Raw genomic sequence first — 19,909 nt, 5'->3', positions numbered from 1 at the left:
TACAAAATTATATTTGTTCTCTCGAAAATGTTAATGGGTTCTGAGTCATTTTCTTAACAGGATTTACAATGAATTAAGCGAACTTTATCGATAGATAAATTATCAGATCTAACCCTAGTAATTTGTTTACTACAAGAAACTTATCACATGTGTCCAAGTTTGATCTACAACGCAAAAATCAGCCCCAATACCATAACCTATATTGTGTAAAATTAGATTTTTTACTCGACAAAATTATACCCATAACATAATATCTATCAATATTGACTAATGCTATCACAAGCCAGTGGCATATACCGCGACTATAATAACTCTCTTAAGAATATTTGTAATTAAAACTAAGCTGAATTCTAGCAAAGATCTACTTCAATCAAACTCTTAACCCCTCCCCTATTTTTGCATAATTTTTTCAGTATTTTTTGAACAACGCAGAAGACAGAAGGATGCTTCAAAGGCAACACAAAACACCCCTACGACGATTCTATGGACATGGACTTTCTTTCTGATCCAATTTTTTCGGATCTAGGTGAGTGTGTAATGATTTCAAACCTATGTACATACTTAAATGTGTAAGTATGTAGAATAATACTTACTAATAATAGATGCAATATTTAATGTATTGAATAGAGTAAGTATTAAATCAAGCGAAAAGGGGAGTTCCATTACAAAAGCAGCTAATTTAACTGTGTTATAATATTATTTATGGTAATGTAATAATTGCGCCCTTAGATATATTTAGATATGTATATAAATAAATGCATAGATAATATAGATGATCTTATAGAATGCGATGTTTGTATACAAAATAAAAATTTAATTCATTTTCATGTGAGAATCTATCAAATATCTAGTATATCATATTCAGAAATGCACATACATATATTTACATACATATTTGTATTTCGATGTCTGTTTGTGCCTATTATACACTATTTAGGAACACTGTGTGACAAAAAATTTTCGTATTTGAAAGTTTAATAATTCTCTTGATAAAATTGGTAGTACTATGTCCAATTCGTTTCCGACGAACAACGATAAGCTATAAAAACCGTTAACTTCTGTAGCACCGAAACTAGAATACCTTTCACAATTAAAAAAAACTGTATTCCGTTCGTTCAGTTGGTATGGCAGTTATATGCTATAGTAGTCCGATATCAAGGGTTGCGAAAAATAAGCAGCTTCTTGAGGTGTAGATAGATTTCAGAGCGATATCTCAAAACCTGATCAATTATATTCTTTATTAGCGAAAACGCCACTTATACGGTCATAGCCGAGTTTACTTGTACAACAGCGCTCCGGTGTTCCTCCTTTTCGCTGCTTGATGCCAATTGGAGAATCCAAGAGTAGCCAGGTCCTGCTCCACCTGGTCCTTCAAACAGTGTGGAGGTCTTCCCCTTCCCCCGGTGGGTACTGCATTGAATACTCTCAGAGCTAAAAGGTTTTATTCTCTTCGGGCTACATGAGCTAGCCAGCGTAGCCGCTAGCTGCTGGATGAAATTTCCTATGCTTTAATCTAGTGCTAGATAATCATATTTCGCGGCCCGGCGAGGTTGATCATCATCAATCCATTTGGGAATCTTTCCTTATGGAAGCTGAATTTATTGACCGTTATGCCAAAGATACCATCTTTCCCACCACCCTGGCATTAAAATAGTCAAACACGATTTTGACATCGTTATCAGTGATGCATATGTGTAAGAACTTCGCATTCTCACTCCACACCGAATTTGCGCTCTTTTATATGACCACTGTAGCAAAACAAGCATTTACTCGTCTCAAACCTTGTTCCGTCCATCGCACTTCTCGGATGGTGGTGATGTCAGCTTTTAGTCTTACGAAGACATCAACCTGCTGTGCAGCGGAGCACCTTTCCAATTATGGGACCGGACATTCCAGGTGCTTGCCCTTAAGTCGTACTCCTTAATGCGTTTAAAGAGGTCGACATCAAAAGGGGGTATCTCATGCTAGGCTCTTTCCTTTTCATTAGTAGAGTTTTTTATGAGACGGACCCCAAACACTGCGCACAACCTTGGGGAGGGATGGTTCGCCTTCTCACTTTAGCTCGCACTCCTTAATATGTTTGCAGTGGTCGTCATCAAAAGCGGGGTCTCTCATCTGAGACTGTTGCTTTCTTTTCAATCAGAACATTTTTTACCTGGAGGACCCCAAACACAGCGCGCACCCTCAGGGAGAGATGGTTCTCCTTCTCACTTTAGTTCGCCCTCAAACGAAGGTTTTTTTGGATACTTGGTTTTGAGGATACTTGGTCTAAGACTGGAAGTCGTGAGCTGCTTGAGCCCTAGGTAAAAGAATCGTTTTTGGCCACTCCCAAGTGAAGGGCAATTAGAGAATTTCCTCACTTGCTTGAACTTCTACACATGACTCCATAAAACGTCTTTTATCTGTAGTTTCATATGAGTCCTTATTTCTTAGAAAGCTTAGAGTATAGAAAGTGCTACTAGCAATATCTTAAACTTTTTTTTTTTTGATGTGATAATATTGAAGACTGTCCACATTAAAATGATTGGCTTCATGGCTTCATTTAGAACGCTTTTTATCTCTTAAATGCCTTACTATTATTTAGTAGCTAACCAACTTTACTTGGTTATATGGTATACTCTTATATATGGTTAGGAGGTATACATAGGAAAATTTCAACCTAAAATGAACGCAAAAAATTTAAAAATATTTTAACACAAAATTAATGTTTTCTAGTCTGGTTCTTCTTCTTAATTGGCGTAACAACCGCTGACGCGATTATAGCCGAGTTAACAACCGCCCGAGGCTGTTTACACTTTTCATTGAGGGTATTTTTTTTACGTGGTGGGTCCCAAACCCAGCGCACAACCCTATGCAGGGGATGTTTCGCCTTCTCACTTTAGCTCGCCTTCAAACGGATGTTCTTAGGCTACCCAGAGGATACTTGGTCAAAGATCGGAAGTCGTGAGCTGCTTGAGTCATATGTAAAAGAATCGTTTCTGACCACACCTAAGTGAATGGCGATCAGAGAACTTTCCTCACTTGCGTGAACTTCTACACATGACTCCATTTTTAGTCTAGTAATGATTTCAATAGCAGTATTTACTGGAATTATTCTACAACTAACCATACTTTTGTCGTACAGTGTACCGCGCTAAAAAAAAAGTTGTTAATAGCCTTCTCATCTCTCGCCTATTACTTTTCGACCAGTTGTGTAAATTCTACCACGGCAGTAGCGAGATATACTTATATTAAATAGTTTTAGACAAAAAAATAATAAATATTTACATATACCTAGATATTTGTATAATAATATGTACACATGTACTTAGTCGGTTATTTCTATCTATTACAATCTTGTGGATACCATAAAAGCCGTTCTTTATTTTATTGTTTGTAAGTTAGCCGAAAAGCTGTTTGATCAATATTTGAGCGCCGCAAACGTTTAAGAAATAGCATGGCTTAGCGACTATAATTTTCCGCATATAAATTCAGTAGTTGACATAACGTGTTAATGGCAATGCCATTGGACATGCGATAGGATTACAAGAAGACAGTCGTGACGTACAACTTAAAACAAAAAACTCTAAAAAAAACAACAGCAAATCTTTTGCTGCATAATTATCTTAATAAAATTGTAATAACGGTGATACTACACTTGAAAAAATAGTTCATAAGAAATAATTAATAAAAAAAATATATATTATTGTAGCTATAAGGCAGCTTTAAGCCGTCACAAACGCAGTTAAAATAACAGAAACGTTTGTAAAACTGTTTTTTTGTGCGAAATTACACAATTGCAAAAACAATAGTAACAAATGCGTTGGCCGTAAATTAAATAACGCGCCGGTAAATAGAAAAATATTTAACAACTAGCTGACCCCGCAGCCGTTGTCCTGCGTGAAATTATATGCTTTGAAATGAAAAGAAATTTGAAATGAAAATTCATATTGTGTTGATAATCATTTAATTGAGATTTTTCTACATTTTTTTCAATGTAACGCAGCTTGATAAACAACATTTTTTGGTTTCTGTCCCGGTGCGTTAATGTACAGAGAAGATGGTTTTCCAACTCGTGTGCACGCCACTTATATCTGGCCGTGTGAAAAACATAGCATTTCCAAATTTATGCCACCCACTATGCGACTATCCTGTTGATCGTCATCTCAAATTCAATTTTCACTGGAAACGGAATACATTTGAGCTGAAATGGCAATCGTTAGAACTCAAAGGAATTCGTACAATCAAGCATTCTGCGCCCTTGTATTCGATTGGTGCGTCACAATCAGTCGGGTTCCATTACACAGTTGCGGCACATGTAGTTTGCGAAACATAATAACGACAGAACCAACTTTGAGACGCAAATAATGCGGTGGCATACCAAGCCTCTCCAAAGAATTTAGAAATTTCACTGGATAATTGACGGCGTCGTCGTCATTGTCAAGATGATCGATCGATTTGTATGAACGCAAGTCTCCCGGAATTTGACTTTGAATCTTCCAGTTTAAGTCATCAACATCGGTATTTTTGGCAGCTAACATTGCGCGTGCACTTAAGGAATCGTAGTTACGATAATTTGGCCAATGTCCGAACATTCGTGATGAGTTCATCTTTCGTGAATTGATAAGCGGCGAATGGAATTGATATCAAACCATCAACGTTTATATCGAAAAGTGTGCGAACTTCATTTTCATTCCAGTGATTAATATGTTCCAGCAATTGTTATTGCTGGCTTACTTCTCCAAAACTTGCACACACCGAACCATTCACAGTACGCAATGACTCAAATGAAGTTGAACCGCATACATTTATCATTAGCAACCGAAGGTAGAAACAATCGTCGTTTTTCGGGTGGATTGTGTAAATTCGTCCTAATGCATTAGTTAATAAGACACCTGGATGTCAATCTACTGGTTGGCCTTGCTTTCTGCGTAACTATTTCTTCGACGATGCATTCCATGTATAATATCAAAGTATTTCCGAATGTCCTTGCAAATGGATCACTGACGAAAGTTGTGCTTCCTTTGGTCACGTACTTCCAAACGTATTTTATCGATTTCACCAAACTGCAATACTAAACACTGATATGAGTTTTGAATGTGAATTAGACAATAATGGTGAATACAGTACGATCCATGTGTTGTCAACTTCGATATTCACTCTTCTTAGTTGAATGCTGAACGTTCTGTTATCTGGTGAGCGACGCCGATAGAGTTGATATCTACCATTTCTAGTTTGTGCTTCCGAAAGAAAAGCACGTGGATAGTGTTTCGTGCATTTATTGTCAGACATACAAACCGAAGTGGGATTGTAATGTCCGGATGGTCCATGAATCATATTGGTTTCCACTACTTCCTATAATACTGGATCTTTCTCTACATCAGGAATTTCCGCAGAAATTTTTTCATCAATTTGATCTGGTGTAACCATCATCCAAAGAAGAATGTGTGCATGCAAAATAGAGGTTTTTGCCACTCAACAAAGTACATCTCATCCAACAGCACCACATATACGTTGCTTCAAGATAAAGACAATCAAACATCGTAACTGTTGTAGGAAAAGTCGTGCTGTAACATCGTGACGATCACTTGCTGATTGACCGCGAATTATAATTCCGAACGTATGTCTCCGCATCCTGGGAGTACTTCTTGCCTTGGCCTGCCATACTTTGTTGGCAAAAAGAACACCGACCGATATTAGGTCGACCTCTTGGTGGCTTCGTAACAAATTTCAAACTGCAATTGACCTCTTTGCGTGAAACACACGTAAAGTTTTCACTGAATAATTTTCAATATTTTTTCTTTTGAATAGACGAAATAAAAAAGCAAGCGATAATTTACAAATCAAAATATTGAAAAATAAAACAAATAAAAATTGAAAAAAAATGTGTATGGAAAAAATTTACTTTTTAGAATTGTCCAATTTTCCGACTTTTCCTCATAATGATATATATCCACAGATATCGCCTTTTACTTTGGCATCGTTTTGTTTCATACACGTTTACGCCAATTTAAGGTTTGAATATTGGATACTGCGATGGTAGCGCCATCTATCGGTCAAACATTCCAAAATTAAAAATTTGATTAAAAATGAAAAAATAATTTAAAAAACATTTTCCAGTGAAACAAATTGTAAATATAAACCTTTCCCGAATCTCCTTGAACGTACACACAAAATTTCATCAAAATCGGCCCATCCGTTTAGGAGCAATTCCTAGGCAAACACACGGTCAGAAGATTTATATATATAAAGATAAACGAAAAGTAATACTTCGAAAGTGGTGAAAACAACAACAAAACTAAAGTAATTAAATTAAAAAAATAAAAACATATTGCAAATGTGCTAAAACAATAACAAAAACAAAAAAATAAAAAAATAAAAAAACAAAAACAAAAAGTATTAACATTCATTGCATAGCTGAGTGATCGGTCAGCGTTACACTAACCAATAACTAGTATATAACAACAAAGTATAAATGCATACAAACTTACATTTATAAACATACATACATTCATACATATACAAGTATAAGTATATATTCCATTCTGAATCGCAAATCATTCTTGACCTTCTATTCAAACTTGCCACTGCTGTGCCAGCGCTCTAGCCATAGCGGCATCGGCTTGTAATCGGAACTTGTTGTTACACCCAGCGTTCAAAAGAATTTCCAATCACGACTGCAAGTGTACAATGCTTTTCTAATGATTCCATTTGTGCTGCCTGGCGCGACCAGTAAACGTGAACCAGCGTTTCGCGTATCGAATTGCCGAGCGCTCGCCAGCGAGTTGCAACGAATCGGGTTGCAGTTTGGCAAATTAGATTTCGAATTTTCAGTTTCATTTTTGATTCTGTGTATTTATGCGCTTATATACGTACAAATTGCATCATTTAGTTAGCGCTGATCGTTCTACATGTCTAATACACGCTAATACAGGGTGTGTGCCAATATAGTGTTTGATGGGGTGTAGTGGCGTAGAATTTCACTTCCGAAAAAACGTTGGGTGTCGTCTTTGTATTCGCACGAGCAACATATGTACTTACACAAGCGGTTACATAAATGCTCATCGATCAAATAGTTTACCGAGAATATACTATAAGTAGTCGGTATGGTTTAAAATATCGTGCGGAGGACCTTGCCACCAAACCAATATACTGAGAATCTAACGGACAGCAGCGGGTCGGAGTTTAAAGTGCTTCAACTAGTTTAAAAAACCTTGTTGCCATTTTATCAATCCGCTTTTTCGCTGTGAGATACTGGACCAAGCTCTTTATCTCATTTGAAGAAACCGCCTTTATGTTATCCGAAAAATTGTGTAGATAAAACTACAAATTTGAGCCAGCAAGAGCTAAAGCATTTTGTGAGAAACGGAGGTTTACTTTTGTCTGCTCAAGAAGATTAGGTTAGGTTTGATGGCTCATCGAAAAGAAAGAACTAATGTGCTCGCACTTAAAAATTAGCAAAACGTTTACTAGTTCGGAGGGATGTCGAAGGTATGAAGGTATGCGCTCCTAAGTGTTTAAACCTTGATCTCCCAAGCGCGGGACAGTCAAGAAGGAAGTGTTGAGTTGTCTAGACCTCATCTTCTTCCATACAGCTTCTGGTTGACGTCTGGTAAGATCCCAAACCTTAAAGCATGGACGCCAATAGGGCATTGGCAACAGGCCCCACAATTGAGGGCAAAGATCACTAGATCTCCTGCAATCGATCTTAGGGCACCATCTTGGGCGATGTTTGTAAATGAGTTCAAGGCTAGTATGGCCCCTCTGTTATCTGAGTTAATGGTCAATTCTCTGAAGAAGGCTACATTCAAAGCAGCAGAAATACTGCCAGCGGAATAAACTTATTTGATGTCAGATCCTAACGAGGATTGAGCTCAAGTCCTTCGCAGTGATGGTTCAGATATCCACCCACTACACCCAAGCTGCTAAAACAGCTCAGCATATAACCTCAATGTGCGGACAAACAACTGCTTGTAACTGTCCGAATACGACGAGGAAAAAAACTTTGACAACATCCAACCCAAGCAATTAAAAAAAATTCAGAGCTCGGATTCTTCAATTTATTGAATATTATTACATAAAAAACGCATTATGTGACAAAATAACCAAAATACATAGTAAGTAAATTCTACAGCCCGTTAACTTCATAACTTCTGTCAAACACCTCAATATGTGTCTCGAGGAAGCCTCAAATGCATTAAACCATTATTCTAAGAGAAGTCGTGAGATTCATGGTTTATAAGCTCTCTAGCTAAAAGTATATATAGAAACAATTTTCTTTTAAAGAACTAATGGATCACTTAGTCTTGGATATTTTGACACCGACTAATTTAAGATCGAACAAGTATCTATTTGATGCGAATATTTATCAACCGATCTGAGATTTGGCTCTAAGAAATGGCTGAACAGAAAAGTAAAAACCGTATTGCAATCAGCTGTTGACCTCCGTTATTGCACCGAGGATTGCACCGCGACCGGAGGTCTATTGTGTCCTCTTCTAAATCACAAAGACTCACCTAGCCTCTGCATATTGATGAAGTCCATTATTCTGCTGGGTGCTAGCGAAACGATGTGATCCCTATTTGGAAACATGGAACCAGGGGCCTTTATATTGGGCCTACAGACTACTGTGCAGTCAATTACCAGGGTTCTGGAGTTTCAAACTCCAAGTCGCAGAATCAGCAATATGCATATGAAGCTTGGCCTATGTTATATAAGTGCTTCTTAAGCTTACATTGGCCAATGTAGAAGGCGACAATCGGCTCACTATAGAATATAGCTGCCATACAAAATGACCGACCAATCCGTTTCCACGACAGTCCGGTCTACGTAACCGGAATGGACCGAGATTTTTTATCCAGCAAAATTCTGCTCCTACAACAACGTCAATAACCGACCAAAATCATATAAATAAATAAAAATATTTTTTATAACTTTTTATGCTATAAAAGGTGCATCTGTGAAGGGTATAATAGTTTCGGTGCAACCACAGTTCACGTTTTTTCTTTTTTTTTTTGTATAAAATAATAAATAAAATTTTGAGGTTAGATTAGCTTAAAATAGCGATCATTAAATTTCTCGATTCTTCCAACCACCGCACACCCTGTATAACAAAAAAGACACCCATCTCGCATTGGCAGTGACCATGACCATGATGTGGTACGTACATACATACATACATATGTGTGGCATGTGTGGCAAGCACTCAAGAGTGACGTATGACGAATGGCTCGAGCGCATTAACCGAAAGAAGTGCAACATTTTTCTATGATTAGTTTTTGTTTTTGCCTTTTTTGCCAGCTGCCAGCCCATTGATAGCTCGAAAGCTATAATGCAACAATAATTATTTGTGCTGTAATGCAGTTGCATGTACCAACTTAGACACATATACACATGCTTACACTTATACTTACATACATACATATTTACATGTACATATATATGCATTTGTATATATGTGTAATGCCAGGTGTGTGTGTATATGTATGTGTCTGTCGGTTTGGCAATCAGTTTCGCATGAGCATTTCATCAGCATTGGCGTTAAATCATTTACTTCTTGACTACAGAGAGCGAAATAAAAATAAAACAACAACAAAAACAAATGCAATGTAAACGAAAGCGAAAAAGTTAAATAAAAAATAGCAGCAAAAAAGAATTGCAAACTATCTAATATAACAGTGCTTGTAATTTTTTGCATTGTTGTTGTTGTTGTTTTTTTTACAACAACAATAATTACATGCCGGCACGATAATGGCAAATACAGCTGCTGATGTGTACGCTTACAAATCTACGTTTCACAAAATACACTCTAGTGTTGTTATTGTTGTTGTTGCAGGTTGCTGTTGTTGCACTTGATAGTTTTGCTAGGTGCTTGACGTATGCTGTGATGCGCAGCTTATACTTACATACATATGTATATATGTATGATATAAATGTTTGTTGCTTTATGTAGCGCTAAGCACATGTTTTTTCATGTATCTGCATGTATGTATATGTGTGCGTGTGTGTGATCATCGCTTTTAGTTTTCACTGATGCTCAACGATTTGTGAAGTGCATCAACCGCAGCTGAGCTTAGCGCCACCCAAACCCGCCCCCTGCGGCCGCACCAACACAGACGCATTCATAGACACACACATGCACTCATAGACACGCATATACATATGTATATAAAGACATACATTCAAGTAGTCACACACACACACGCATGCACATACTCGCCGCTAGCGTAAAAGTTTACATTTCTATTTCGCCGCTAATAAGCGAGCATTTTGCTGCGCTTACAACACATTAGATAATTATTGTATCTAACAGATGCAATCGTGATGCTGTCGCTGCCGCTGCCACTCTTCAATGCATTCGCTGGCGTTTGCTTACACGCTTAATTAATATTTCGCTCATACGATTTGTATTTATTTGTAAACTTCCATGCAAAGACACACACATATATGTATATACATACACACATATACATATATATATACAAATACACATAAGCGCATGACGAATTACTTTTATTAATTTTTCTATATTTTTTCCACAATTTTATCTTCTTTCTGAAGTCATCATTATCGTTGACTCTAAAGCGCTGAAGCCGCCAGCCGCTAGTCAATGCAGCTTTTGCTAGACTTTAAATCTCAAACGCCAGTTGCATGGCGAGTGTTAGCATTTAACGATTGTTTCTGCGAAGCGTGTACCCTGTGATGCTCGTATAATATATATTATCCATACAAGAAACGATACGCGCCTGTTATAGGCAGGAATAACATATTTTAGTAACTAATATTTAGAAATAACTCCGTCGGCAATATTTTAACAAGTGTTCGTGTGCGACACTATTGTTGCAAATGTTTTGTGCTAAACTATTCTTCAAATAAAATATACAATACAATAACAAGCAGAATAAAACGGAAACAACTGTAATTGTATCTAACCAGCAGCAGTGAGTTCGTTGGCAGCATGGAATATCCAAAGAATATGAGTGGTAAAATGCTGAAATAATAATTGTTTATTGCTTTATAAGCATATTTGCACACAAGTGTATATGTATTTGATGAGGCCTATTTTTCGTATTGTTTATGTTAACACGTGTTTTAGCTCAAATTTAAGTTTTCAAAATTTTTTTTTTATCTAATGTGAACTTCTTCTTCGTTACCGGCGCAGACACCGTTCACGTGATTATAGCCGAGTTAACAACAGCGAGCCAGACGTTTTGCTATTTGTCATTGATTCAAGATATCAAGAGCAGTCAGGTCCTCTTCCATCTAATCTCTCCAAGGTCCTCCTCTTTCTCTGCCTCCACCGACAAGTACTAAATCGGAAACCTTCAAAGCTGAAGTGTTCTCTTCCTTTCGGACAGCAATTCGAAACACCAATTGCAGCCAGGTTCTTCTCCAAATGATCTCTCCAACGGAATGGAGGTCTTCCTCTTCCTCTGCTTCCACCGACAAGTACTAAATCGGAAACCTTCAAAGCTGGAGTGTTCTCTTTCATCTGAACAACATGTCCAAGACCACAAATTCGCTGTCTCTTGCGTCGCTGAAATAGTATGTCAATGTTCCTGCATATCTCGTAGAGCCCAGCGTTCAATCGACTGCGGAATATGCCGTTCTCAATGCGTAAAATAACTATAAATCTTCTACAAAACATGTCTATGGAACACTACTAAGGCCGACCCATCAGATGATGTCATTGTCCATGCCTCCGCACCATACAACAGAACGGCCATCAACACCTTCACCGAATTCCTTCCAGTGAATGGTGTACTCGGAGTCGAACAACCACCCATCTCAGACAAAAAGCTCGACAACAATGGAAATAATGAGTGATTTGTATAGTTTGATCTTTGTTCGTCTAGAGAGGATTTTACTCTTCAATTGCCTACTTCGTCCAAAGTAGCAACTGTTGGCAAGAATTACACTACATTGGATTTCAAGGCTGATATTGTTGTGATTGTAAGATCACGACTGTTTGCTTGATGACAGCAGATATTCTGGAGAAACGCGGTTGTTGATGCCAATGATATCAATATCGTCGGTGTGGGCCAGCAGCTGTACACTCTTATAGAAGATTGTACCTAATCGATTGAGTTCTGCAGCTCGAAAATTTTTCTCCAAGATTGAAGTGATCGTGCGAAACGGAATCGCGTTGTCTGAAACCTTGTTTGGTACCTCGTCTGACCATATTCTGCAAAGAAGTGATGCCCCTTATCATTTCTTCGCCGCTGCGTTTGAGTAGCTCGGTCGGCAATCCATCGGCCCCCGCCGCTTTGTTGTTCTTCAGATGGCTAATTGCTATTCGGACTTCTCCATGGTCGGGCAATGGAACGTCTGCTCCATCGTCATCGATTGAGGAATCGGGTAGGCTTTCTTCTGGCGTAATGCTTTCACTGCCTCAGCAGGCTGGAGAACAGTTCCCTCCTTAAGTTTAGTATGCTCTGGGTATCAGTCACTAGATCAGTCGTGGGGGATCGACAAGAGTATGCTCTGGTCTTGAAACCTTCTGTTAGCCGCCGCATCTTTTTGTAGAATTTTTATAGCACTTTCCTGTTGGCCAGCTTATCAAGGTCTTCATACTCGCACATTTCGGCCTATTCCTTTTTTTATCTGCAAATACGTCTCGCTTCCCGCTTCAGCTCTCGGTACCTATATCATCCCGTAGTCGATTGTAACGTTGCGAGGTAAACAGTCTGCTTCGCAATAATAATCTGATAATTTTCTTTTAATAACTGGTATTTAGAATACGAGGTATGACAATTAAGTAATGAGACTGATTCCATAAAAACCGTATATTTGAAAATTATTCTATAACTCTGCCATCCCCTTCAAAGAAGTCCCCTTGGATAGCTATACAGCTATTCCAGCACGTTTTCTATGCTTCGTAACATTTCTGGAACGCTTCGACTAAGATGTCCGCGCGTACCCACGTCACGGCCGCCTGGATGTCCGTAATCGACTCAAAATGAGTTCCTTTGACCACCGATTTTGTTTCAGGAAACAAAAAAAAGTCACAGGGTGACATGTCGGGCGAATAAGGCGGCTGTCCCTTTAGAGGCCAAATACTGGGACACGCTGAGGGCGGTGTGGCACGGCGCGTTGTCGTGATGAATGATCTAGTTACGAGCGATGTCTGGGCGCACCCTGTTAACTCGTTTTCGCAATCTTTCGAGTACCTGGCAATAGTAGACTTGATTCACAGTTTTCCCCGGTGGAACGAATTCTTTGTGGACGATTCCACGGCTATCAAAAAAGGCAATAATCATCGTTTTCACCTTCGACTTGCTCATGCGAGCTTTTTTCGGGCGGGGGGCGCGCGGAGACAACCATTGTGAAAATCGAAACACCTGGGCACGACTAAGAGCACTATCACCATACACTCTTACAATTTTAGCGTACGTTTCCGAAGCTGTTTCGCCAAATCTGGCGCAAAATTTTATCGCGACGCATTGCTCTTGATTTCGTTTTTCCATTTTGGTGACGAGCACTACAAACACACGTCTACTCAACTTGACGCAGCAGGCGAACTAAATAAGCTAGAACGATGGTACATATATCAATGGAGAGGGGAGGGACGTTGGAAAAAGAGAAAGGGAATTTCAAGTTCACAGGTTTACCATAAGCGCGGCAATAAAAGCAGTCTCATTACTTAATTGTCAAACCTCGTGGTATATGTACTTAGAATTTAAGTTCAAGGATAAAGAAACAGATTCGAAAATGTTACTCATACGCAACGGTGGGTCGCTGTAACTACATATTACCAAATTTCGATCTCAAAAAATGTTTCATATATACAATAAATCATATTTGAATACACATTTTAACTATGAATATATACATATATTTAAAATATCTATGACTATATACATAAATTTAAATATTTAAATAAGTATATAGTAAATTTGTAAGTATGCATAAAAAATACTTATAATGATTTAAATATAGAAACAACTATCATATTATTTGCATTATTTTATCTGTAACATATTTACATTAACAGCTTTTAATAGCCACCCAGTTATATTAATACAATTTTCAAGTTAGTTAAGCAGGCCTAACCTCACTTCACAACCCTTTAATTTGCTCTGCTGGTTAAGCAGAACGTATAACTGTACTGAATTGCGCTCGCCGATTTATTAAGTTGTTGTGCGAGTGTAAGATTTATTGATCAAACACAATTATATTATTTGCAAATGAATTCCGCAAATCAATTTTCACATTTCAACTAATATCTGACTTACACAAGAAGGCGCTCCAATACGAGTATATAATACTTGCACTCTAATATACATCTGTACATATATATGAGTGTGCGTGTAGCTAAGAATATGCAAATTTATCAGCATGTTTGTTGTTACTAATTTTCAAATGCTATTTTTTGAATTGTTTGTGTACATACATATATAATAATTTAATGTGACAATGAACGCATTTGAATATCATTGACGAATGCGACGAATTGCGTTAAAGTTCAAAAGTCTTTAATATGTTTTTGATTATTTCTAATGTCTGCCTGCCTTCTTACACTAATCAAATTTAAATTTGTCACAATAAACGGCAAATTAGGTGAGATACGCTGGCCATTCTCCTCCTTCTTCTCCCAACCAAGTATCCACAGTTTTCGACGCGCCACTATCGATGTTTGTATCGTTGGAACATAATTGCTTTCTTATTGGCCAAAGCTGGTCCTTTATAGGTGATTGCTTCATACGGTCCAAAGGTTTTTGCAAAATGTTGTCATAAGTAACCCAATTTTCATCACCACTAACTGTCCGCTTCAGAAATGTCTCGCCAATTGCTCTTACAGCGCGTTGTGCATAAAATGGACGAAACCAAAATTGATCGGCTTTCACAGTATCAGGGACATAAACACTACTACATTATCAGCTGTCGAGATTTTTTTTGCGCCTATATCCATTAGAGACTATAAAAGAGAGAGTCCGTCTATGAAGCACGCTCAAACAATACTGAGTCCAGCAATCACAAAACTCTAAAAAAGTTTTATTACTACAATATCTCTTATTTCTAACGTCAAATAGAGTGAACCGATTACTGACTATTGAAAATGAGCGGTTAATCGACGACTTACGACTATCCTGATATTGCAAACCGAACATTATTTTTCGAAATACCCTATCACGTTAATACGGTTAGTCGACTAGTCGAATACCAAGAGCTTTCTTCTTTTTCTTTATTGTCGTAAACACCGCTTATGCGGTTATAGCCGAGTTTACAACAGCGCGCCAGTTGTTCTTCCTCTTAGTTGTCTGGGACAAATTGGAGGTTCCAGGTGTAGCCAGTCCCTCTCCGTCTGGTCCTTCCAACGGAGTAGAAGTCTTCGTCTGCTTCCATCGGCGTGTACTGTGTCGAATATTTTCAGAGCTGGAGTATTTTCACCCATTCGGACGACATGACCTAGTCAGCGTAGCCGCTGTCTCTTAATTCCCTGAACTAATGAGTGACCTATAGTTCGGTCTTTTTTTCGTCGAGAGAGGACTTTACATCTCAATTACCTACTCAGTCCGAAGTAACACCAGTAGTAGTAGCAAGAGTTATTCTGCGTTACATTTCGAGGCTGAAATTGTTGTTGGTATTAAACGAGCGCCATTCACTTGGGAGTGGCCAGAAACGATTCTTTTACATAGGGCTCAGGAGCTCACTACCTCCAGACCATGTATCTTCTAGATAGCCAAAGAACATCAGTTTAAAAGCGAGCTAAAGGGAAAAGCGAACAATCCCCATGGATGTGCGTTTGGTGTGGGAACCTCCACGTAGAACAAATATCCCGTATTGTTTCAAGATTTTCAAGAGGTTTATTTGCCATATATAGTTCATAGTTTGCTATACTTTCCAATATTCATGTTTTTTGAATCTGCGAAGTGAGTTTCCGCTAACCAGCTTCAGCTATTCCAGGATCTTTTATGTTTTTTGAATGAAACTTTGAGTTTTGAGTCTTTGATATTTTTTGAGTGAAACTGCTATAACCCTATATTTGTTATCACACCAATACCTCATACTACATACTTCTTCACTACTTTTTATCGCCCACAGATCGATCCGATTTCATTGGAGGCATCGACAATGAGGCAATCGATTTCGGTAATCTGGAACAGTTCATGCAGGTTGAAGCCGCCGTTGGACAGCTGGAAGCACAAAATAGCTGCATAAATGGCAATAACACACGCGAAAACACATTATGTTGCAGCTCGAAGGCCGATGTCAACCAACAGCAGCAACAACAGCAGCAGCAACAGCAGAATCCACATCACCAACAAATTAACTCCGTCGATGGAAATTTATCATTAGTGAGCGTGTCGACGCGTGTAAGTTTAACCTCGACACCTATAGCGACACCCATACCGACAACGGTTAGTCACGGCACACCGCATATGCCGGATAGTCCGCCGGATTCCGGTTCCGAGCCACCCTATAGTCCGCTGCAAGATGCACATGGTCTCACACTCACCTCGCGCGACGTTTACAATGGTCTCTCTGCCATGCAGCCGGACATGCAACTGCAGTCACAATATACACCACCGCATCAAACGCAAGCATCAACGACACATCACCATCATCAACAGCAACAACAGCAGCAACACCAACAGCTGCAGCACAATAACCACCATAGCAACAACAACGCCACCCAAATTCATTACAATCACAATCATTCGCCAACAGCGCCACCAAACGACACAATGAGCCGCGTACGTGTGAAGCATGAAGCCGGTCTGATCATAGATCCTGCCACACTCACGCACACACATGCGAACGCCATCAGCACACACGCGCATGGCGAACACAATGCCAGCCATGGTCACATGAATTTACCGCCACCGCATCAGTTGATGTTCTCGAATGCAAACACCAACAACAACAATCAACATAATGCGAATAGCAGTCATTTGCTGTCTTACGAAAATCTACAAGGTGGCAACTTTCCTTCGGTGAATTATCCAAATGTGACTATCGTAAATGGTCTGGATGTCATGCAAACGCATGCCACAACCTGTGCGCTCACCTCACCGTTGAACGAGGTGCCACGCGTGCAGTTGGTTGGCACCAGCCAAGCGCTTCCACCCCAACACAGTCGTTCGTCGTTGCCCACAACACCAGTGCATTTGTCTTTATCCCGCAAACGTAAACTCTCCACACAGCTAGATTGTCCGGACTTTGCTAGCATTAAGCCCGATCCGGGTTTGCGCATGAGTCCCACGCATGGCATGGCTACAGCCGCTGCGGATCAACAGCAAAAGCTCAGCGCCTCATCACCGGTTACCATCACATTACCTGCACATGGGACTGCGAGCGACATGACGAGCACGCCCGCGCACTCAGCTGCCTCACTATCGCCCGCGCTGTCAACTATCAACTCGAATGCCGATAACAGTCTGGACGGTAATAATACCGCTGGCAGCGGCGAAGGTGGCGGCGACAGTAATGCTCTAACGCCGTGCATACGTTTCAGCCCATTTCAACCGCAAAATTGGCATAAACTTTGCGACCAAAGTTTACAGGAGATCGCAGTGGTTTATTATCGTGTCGACGCAGATAAGGGTTTCAATTTTTCGGTCTCCGATGATGCGTTCGTTTGCCAGAAGAAGAATCACTTTCAAATAACTTGCCACGCACGTCTGCAAGGCGATGCGAAGTTTGTAAAAACACCGTCCGGTCTAGAGAAGATCAACTCCTTTCATTTGCACTTTTATGGTGTCAAATTGGAAGCGCCAAATCAGACAATACGTGTGGAGCAAAGCCAATCTGATCGTTCGAAGAAACCGTTCTATCCAGTGCCGTAAGTAATAACACGCGCTTCGGAAATACCGAAAGAATTTCAAACTAAGCTTCTCTTTCAGTATCGATTTGCAGAGTCACATTGTCAGCAAAGTCACAGTTGGTCGTTTGCATTTCTCAGAAACTACCAACAACAACATGCGCAAGAAAGGTCGTCCCAATCCAGAGCAGCGTTACTTCCAGTTGGTAGTGGGCCTGCATGTTCATACCATCTCGGGCAACTTTCCAATTATCAGTCAAGGTAGTGAACGTATTATTGTGCGCGCCTCTAATCCGGGTCAATTCGAGTCCGATGTCGATCTTTGCTGGCAACGCGGCATCACACAGGATTCGATTTTCCATGCCGGCCGTGTGGGCATCAATACAGATCGACCGGATGAGAGTTTGGTCGTGCATGGCAATTTGAAGGTGTCCGGTCATATAGTGCAGCCCAGTGATAGTCGCGCTAAGCATGAAATCGGCGAGTTGGACACATCGGTGCAATTGCGCAACTTACAGAAAATACGTATTGTACGTTATCGTTACGCGCCCGAGTTCGCCGTACACTCGGGTCTGAAGCGTTCATGTGAAAGCGACAGCGAAGAGATCGTGGATACGGGCGTGATTGCGCAGGAGGTGCGCGAAGTTATACCAGATGCGGTGCAAGAGGCTGGCAGTATCGTGCTGCCGAATGGCAATGTCATCGAGAATTTTCTGCTCGTCAATAAGGTAGAACTATTAATATTATATTAAATTTTAACGGTACATAAAGATTTTTATTGTAGGATCGTATTTTAATGGAAAATATTGGTGCGGTAAAAGAACTGTGCAAAGTCACCGGTTCGCTGGAGACGCGCATTGAAGATTTGGAGCGAAATAATCGTCTGAACAGACAGAACGAATTTGAGCAGCGCAGCAAACAGTACCGTTTGACGAAAAACTGTGGTCCACGCGGCGGCTATGAAATCTGTTCGAACAAGTCGCTGCAGATTGTTATATTCTTATTAGTTATCGTTATGGCAGCCTGGTAAGTTGAACGGAAGGCACGTCCCAACCTAAAAAGAGGAAAAATTCAAATCTCACATTTTCTTTTCTCCATCTAAAGTCTGGCAGCCGTCTCCACTCTCTATTTCGTCGAGCACAACAAACAGCGTTACAACTACAAGCAACTGGATCGTCTGCAGTTCCACAGCAATGGTCATCTGCTAGGCCATGACTCAGTGTTCATAAATGAACAGGAGGGTTACATCGTACAGGTGCACAACATGCTCAATCGTAATAAAACCGTACAACATGGGAGCACCTCACGACCGCCGGGTTATCGAAACTATACACGTCCGCGTGGTGAAATAATCTATGATGAAAGCAGTGATCCATACTCACAAAACGGACGTAACGATGAACTAACGGTTGTTATGGAAAAACCACTTGTAAGCCTACAGCCACTACATCCACGTAAGGATACGTTTAAGGTGACGACAACGGCACCGCTGCTACGCCTCAACAAGACTATCAACAGTAAAAACAAGTCCAAGTGGCCGCAGGCACAAGTTGTGCCCAAAGTAATAGCGTCCTTCCAAAATACACGTGCCACAAGTAGCATACAAACCGAAAATAGCGCAAATCTAACATTGCAACAAAAGCGTACGGGTACGCTGGGTGCTAATGAAACCTCTTCCGAGAAAGTGGCCGCCGATAATGTGTCATTGACACACGATTTCGATAACAATTCCATCGATATCGACGCACAACATTTGACAAAGAAAGCGACGGCTATTAGAGAGTCGGCTGCGCGTCCGATCACTTCACGTGAGGAAACACTCTCGGAAAATAGTGAAGCTATTGCTGACGCCATCGGCGCAATTGTCAGCACATCGAGCAGCAATGTGAATGGCAAAAACGATGTCAACCACAGCGACAACCTAAAGAATACCAATCTGAATGCTAACAACAATGTGCCCGACACCACTGCCCCAGCATATAGTCATCGTTCGCGCAATGTCTACAAAGCGGTATCGCCGCCATCGGCACTTTTGCCACTTACAACCAACAAGGTGACTATTGAAGGCAACACGGGCAATTACTCGCTAGACGGGCACTACGTCTATTCGAATAAGAGCCAAGCTGTGTTGGAGAATAAAGTGGATAGCACGGATCTATTGGACTT

At 40.0% G+C, this 19,909-nt stretch overlaps 1 protein-coding gene across 1 annotated transcript in view; it reads left to right on the top strand.

Annotated features, from left to right (window-relative positions):
- Nucleotides 1–19,909, top strand: part of LOC105227301 (uncharacterized) — a gene marked incomplete at its 3' end in the record, with an annotated part of 40,047 nt that extends 20,138 nt beyond the window's left edge. The window contains 5 exon segments of the mRNA XM_049451658.1: nt 414–526; nt 16,024–17,764; nt 17,826–18,471; nt 18,528–18,769; nt 18,848–19,909. Coding sequence (XP_049307615.1) covers nt 484–526; nt 16,024–17,764; nt 17,826–18,471; nt 18,528–18,769; nt 18,848–19,909 — 3,734 coding nt within the window.

The sequence above is a fragment of the Bactrocera dorsalis genome, chromosome 3, assembly GCF_023373825.1.
Source record: "Bactrocera dorsalis isolate Fly_Bdor chromosome 3, ASM2337382v1, whole genome shotgun sequence".
Classification (NCBI taxonomy): Eukaryota; Metazoa; Arthropoda; class Insecta; order Diptera; family Tephritidae; genus Bactrocera; species Bactrocera dorsalis.
This window is presented reverse-complemented; position numbering and strand designations above follow the sequence as displayed.